Source organism: Mus pahari, chromosome 1, assembly GCF_900095145.1.
Source record: "Mus pahari chromosome 1, PAHARI_EIJ_v1.1, whole genome shotgun sequence".
NCBI classification, from domain to species: Eukaryota; Metazoa; Chordata; class Mammalia; order Rodentia; family Muridae; genus Mus; species Mus pahari.
The window spans coordinates 52,250,650-52,256,638 of NC_034590.1; the positions used below are offsets into that span (position 1 = coordinate 52,250,650).

Genomic DNA, 5,989 nt, shown 5'->3' on the forward strand with positions numbered 1-5,989 from the left:
AAAAAAAAAAAGTAATTTTTAAGGTCAGGAGGTAATTGCACACGCTTTTGGTCCTGGAATGGGAGTCAGAGGCAGGTCTTGTAGGAAAAAGACACTTCACACGCACTACTTTTAAAAGCTGAGGCAAAGTGCAGGAGCGATAGCGGTTGGGAAGTTTAGGAAACAGACACAGATGTTAATGGGCGTCAAGAAAATCAAAGATGGACATGCTAAGAGAAGTAACAATGGGGAAAAGACAGGGGAGTGCTGTCTGGGGATCCCAGCCTCCACAGGGGGTCAAGAAAGTGGGCGGGATGTGAGTGGGGGCGGTCCTTAGGAAAGATAACTGAAGACAGAGCTTGACAGACAACTTCTGTCGCCCAAGCACTTCCAGTTTAATTTCAGAAAACGCCTACGTTTGCAGAGCTGCACATCTTTAAGAAGCTGGTGCAGACATTTTAAGTAAAAATTTGAGATTTGTTATTTTATGTGTGTAAGTGTTTTGTCTGCCTGTACTTGTGGACACCAGATTCATGTGTGGTGCCTGCGTAGGCATCGGATTCCCTGGGATTTCAGTTACAGACAGCTGTCGCCTCCACGTGGTGCTGACAATTGAACTGGTCATCCAGAAAAGCAGCCAAGGCTTTTAACCACTGTGCCACTCTCCAACTTCATCCATCGGTTTTGGTTTTTGCTTTGTTTTGTTTTGCTTTGTTTTTAAATATTAAACAAAGGTTCCTCAATGAATAACTGATTAATGGAACATCTTATCTAGCTATCTCATGACACAGTATTCAGCCATTCAAAGTGAAGATCTACTGTGTCTGCCTAGAAGACCTAAAAATGTCAACAGGGGGCAAGGACGACAGCTAGACCTTGGTTTCTAAATGAAGTTAGGGCGGCTTGGAAAGATCCTCACTCTAGGCCTGAGCAGAGCAAACTACAAATTAAACCCGACACAGCATATGTCAGAAAGCCTAAGAGCACAAAAGACGGACCCAACACTGACAAACACTCTAAAGGCTCCAGGGTAGTAGGGGACCACCTCTCCATACTAGCCCCGCCTCCCCGGGAGGATGCGCATGCGCGAGCTAGAGGAGCAGGGCATAGGAAGCACAATTTAAACTCCAGAGAGTCCATGGGGAAGGGCTCATGGGTGTCTTGTTCCTTCAACCATTCTGAGGTTTGAAATTTCTAAAAAGAAAAGGGTGGGAGTTCGCAGTTTCTTCCCTGTAAAACGGAAGGCTCAGGTTTGTGACCAGCACAGGAAAGCCTTTCCTGGAGCCTGTGATCCTGCCCACAGGCTTCGGGGAGCCTAAACATTTATAAAATCTTCCGGAGGTTGGTCAGTTTGGAGACTCGCCTGCCACATGCTGGAATTACAGGTGTGCACCATCATGCTTAGTGGGAGATTTGGAAGCCAAGTTAGACTGTCTCCTTCCATGATTCACTGACATCTAGACCAAACCAATAATTTATACAAGTACTTAGAAATAAGCATCTCCAGGCCCCTTCCCATCTCCCCACATCACACCAACATATGGAGCCAGACAACTGTGCAGATATCAGGGGCAAAACCAAGTAGTAATGCAGCAGGTAGGTCCTGGGTGTTCTAGTTCAGTGGCAGCCAAGTGAGGCAGCGACACATACCTTTAATCCCAGCACCTGGGAGGCAGGGCCAGGAGGATCATCGGAGTTCGAGCCTGGCCTAGTCTACAGATTGAGTTCCTGACCAGTCGGGAGACAGTGAGATCTTATCTCAGAAAAGAAAAAAGAAAAAAAAAAGAAAAATCCAACCTTGAGCCAGCAACATGGCTTTGTCAGTAAAGCCCTTGCCTCAAGAGTCTGGAGACCAGACTTCAGGTCCTGGGAGCCACAGCAGACAGATGGACCAACCCTTGAGCTGTCCTTTGACATCTACACACACACACCCTCCCCTTCCCTCCCCACATTAGCAATAGGACATTTGTTTTGTTTTTTCAAGACAGGGTTTCTCTGTGTGGCCCTGGCTGTCCTGGAACTCACTCTGTAGACCAGACTGGCTTCGAACTCAGAGATCCACCTGCCTCTGCCTCCCAAGGGCTGGGATCAAAGGCGTGTGCCACCATTGCCTGGCAGCAACAGGACATTTAATAAAAACTAAAACACTTGTCTCATTGTCACGTTAGAAGCTGTTTCTAATTCTCTCCACCCCTCTAATTCCCACCCTGGAATAATTAAAAACCAAGACTCACTTGCCCTTGCTGGCCAGGTTATCCAAGCAGGTTTTGATATAGCTCTTGTAGTAATCCACCTGCTCGCCATAAAAGGTGGCCTTAGAGTTCAGTGCCGAGTACGTCTGCTGCAGTTTTACCAATTCCGCTTTCCTCCTCTGCCTGTATCTCCGCTGATTCCGGATATCCTGAGGCACAACCATGGGAATTAGGAAAAAGATGACAGGCAGCCTCTACCTCCAGAACCATCACTGTTCATGAACACTACACCATGTCTGGGCTGAACTCAAACATGCCAGCTGTTCTTAACAGGCAGCGACCTGCTCTCGAAACCTAAAAGAGATGCCAATCTCATCGGCCTACATCCACTAGCAACAGGGAAGTGTGTACCCTGATTTTTGTGTGCTTAGGCTTTACTTACAAAGCTGGTCTAGACCTCATAAACACTCTGTCCTGAGAGGGGAAAAAGAAAGAACCAAGTTCCTTAGTGCAAGAGCATTATCTCAGTAAAATTAGAACCCTGAGCCCTGGCTTGGGGTGAGTCATATGAATCTAGCTGATCATGAACTACCGACTATATATTCCATAGCAAGCATAAAATGGTCCGGAGGATTCTTCAAGAACAACGAAAAACTCAGACCCCAGAAACTCTAGTGAATCAAGGCTGTCTCCTCACTAATTTAGAGCACATAAAAAATTCCACCTCAGAGGTGAAGCCGTGGTGTAAGAGTCAGGGCTGCATCTTGGAGCTCCTAAAGCATCTGTAAACGAGGCCACCACTGCCCACCGCTGCCCACCACTGCCCACCGCTGCCCACCGCTGCCCACAGGTGCTGTACCTTGGCAATGTCGTTGATGAGCTCCTGGTATCTGTTCTTCGGGTCCACCGTCCCAAGCTCTGTTAGCTTCTTTAGGCCAGTCTGGATCTTCTCTTTCTTCTCCTGGAGGCTGAGGTTGTTATCCTCCTTCATGGGTTTTGATTTTTTCATCTTGTCAGGGGTTTTGGCGTCACGGATAGCCCGTCTCTGCATGGCCCTCTGATGTTCAGCTTCCTACAGGTGGAAAACAACAACAACAAAAACCATGTTTGTCAGTTCACCACGGAGCCCTGAACTTAGACTTACGTAGCATATCTGCACTCAGATACAGCCCCAGCCTCTGCTGCAGACACTCCTCCCCTCTCATTCTCCCAACAAGGCACCTCTGTGGCTCGGATACTCAGCCTCCGAGACGCTAGGCATTGTCAGGGGAGGGTGCTGAGCTGCAGTGTCCCTTGTCTTTATCTTCCCTTGCTTTTCAGGATGTTGAAGCCCCTATTACTTTATTCTAAATGTGGCTCTCAATACAACTACACAAATTAATGTACCAGCCATGTCCAGTAAGCCCTTGCTAACGCCTCCCAGCAGGCTGAAGCAGGCTCTTGCTGCCCTCTGTTCCCAAGCAGCTACACACAACGGTTAGCAACAAGGAACCCTTCCTCAGACTCTGCCACCCTTCCTTACCCTTTCCCTTGCTTTTTATAAAAACACTGAGATAAAGCCTTGTTGGATAGCCCAGGCTGGCCTTGAATGTGGCAATCCTCCTGCTTCAACCTCCTAAGGAGCTAGAATTATATCACATACTGTCAAGCCCACAGGTTCTTCTTTAACAACTTCAGCTTTGGAGTTGTCCCCACCCTCCCAGCCTCAGGCTGACCTCTCTCAGTGCATCCCTGGTTCCCAAGCCCCACTGTTTCTTTCGGGCTCTCTTGGTTTCCATCACACTTGAATCCTTCAGGCCTTTAAGTGTGTGGCTTGGGCTCTGCTTCTTTTGTGATTTCCTGACACACAGCTCCTCACTGTGTAGCCCTAGCTGGCCTGGAACGAGCTAGGTATCACACAGATATTTGCTGGGATCAAGGGCACGCCCACCATACCCAGCGACGTCCGGCATTTTTAACTAATACTATAGCTAATTTTTAATGGCCCTATAATTTCAGATATATGTATCAATATTTTCCTAACTGGAATTTAAGTTTGGAGCCACATCCTGCACTTGTATATATATAACATCTAATTGCAACTGTAAAACACTCATTAAATTACCAGACAGACTGATTCTGCCCCAGATTAACTTCTCATTCATCCTATACTCATTCTCTCTCTCCTCCTCCCTCCCCATTTCTCTTCTGTTTGAAGGGAAAGGGGCTGTCATGCCCTGAATGCACCAACTCCCTAGACAAATGAGCCCTAATTATTACTATCCCGAGGTTAGATCCATGCTCACCCTAGGGTCTAATCCCTTCCCTGCCCCACTGACCCCCATCCAGGAATGCATCTGTCACAGAAAAGCTTATCACGTTTAGGAAGACAAGTGTGAAACCTTCATTTGTACCTGTTCATTGGTGGCTGGGGTTTCTAGGATTTCAGTCAAGGTCTCTCCTGGCTGGAACCGGATGACATCCACAATTAAACGTTTTGTACTGTAACGAGATGGGAACGTGTTTCAACATGGCAGTATGTTCTATCTCCTTGTCACCGGATCTAAGCAGCAGCTGAAGCACCCTTACCCCACAGATGCTTTTCCACAGCACCCACAGGGGTGCTACACAAGGAGCAGGGACCTACAATGGAGTGAGGGCAGGGGAGAATTCCCAAGATTGTAACTGTACAATCAGTCCAAGCACCATGCAGGGTGCTGAGGACTGTGACGGGCAAGCGAGGCCCAGCAAATGCCGTTTCAAGGCACTCCCTTCTCCCTCAGTACTCACTTCAGTAAGATGGTCCGAGCGTCCATCTCTGCGTTCTCGTCACCAGGCACGTCAAACTTGTTGGTCAACGTGAGAGACACTTCTGTCTTAGCCAGAGCCTCCTTGTTGGGGTCATTTGAATTGCCACAGCTTTCTCCTGCAGTTTTGGGAGTGTAGAAAGAATCAATGCAATAAACACTTTGGAGGGAAAATAATACAAATAATTATGATTCAGGCCCAATATGATTCTTGATAAACCAACAAACTTAGTGTGGCAAGCAGAGTTTTTACTGAAAAGTATAAGCCAATATGCCAAATTGGTAAGGAGAAGGGTCCATAATACAGTAACTTCCTAAATGTGGGGGAAATCATTTTACTGGACACAGTGATGCACAGCTCTCATCTCTGCCCTCGGGAAACTAAGACTGGTAATGTCTGGGAGTCGGAAGCCAGTCTGATCTAGTGAGTTCCAGGCCAGATACGACTACAAAGGGAGACACCTCCACCCAACTCTGACCCCCATATCAAAAAAAAATTCAACAATGTAACATCAAAATTCTCTCTCAAAATAGTTTTTCCTTTAGGAAAATGTACACTTTCAAATTATATATGCTAGTGTTTGTCTCTGTCTTTGATAATACCTTTCCCTGGACTCAGCACCTCCCAGATGGGCCTATACTGGTTTTGTTTCCTACAATGTGTCTAGAATTTGTTACAGGGCAAAATCAGAGACACAATGACAATAGTCCTCCTCTCCGCTTCCCAGTGGCTAATTAAGAATGTTACCTATAAGGGACTCGATGGTGGGCACCTCCCCAAGGTCGTCCAGCAGTTCGTGGATGGGGTCGTTATGCTCTGGAGCAATGGCATCCTGATGGTCCAACAGGAGCTGCAAAGAACCAGTGATTGGTCCCACTTTCACCTTCAACCCTCTGTCCCCACCGGCATCTGCCCAAAAGACACCAAACAACAAAACTGCCGCAGCCAAAGGACAAACGAGCGAACCTAGTAACAGTGTGGGCCACTGCGCAGCACGCTGGGCTTCACAGAACCTAGTAACAGTGTGGGCC

General features: G+C 47.4%; 1 protein-coding gene across 1 annotated transcript in view; it reads right to left on the reverse strand.

Annotated features, from left to right (window-relative positions):
* The window catches only part of Iqgap1 (IQ motif containing GTPase activating protein 1), a 93,280-nt gene that overhangs the window by 10,560 nt on the left and 76,731 nt on the right, over positions 1-5,989 (reverse strand). The window contains exons 31-35 of the mRNA XM_021214354.1: positions 5,706-5,808; positions 4,941-5,076; positions 4,565-4,652; positions 3,031-3,243; positions 2,214-2,380 (exon numbers count right to left, since the gene is read on the reverse strand). Of these exons, the coding sequence (XP_021070013.1) occupies positions 2,214-2,380; positions 3,031-3,243; positions 4,565-4,652; positions 4,941-5,076; positions 5,706-5,808 (707 nt within the window). The remainder of the gene's footprint in view (positions 1-2,213; positions 2,381-3,030; positions 3,244-4,564; positions 4,653-4,940; positions 5,077-5,705; positions 5,809-5,989) is intronic.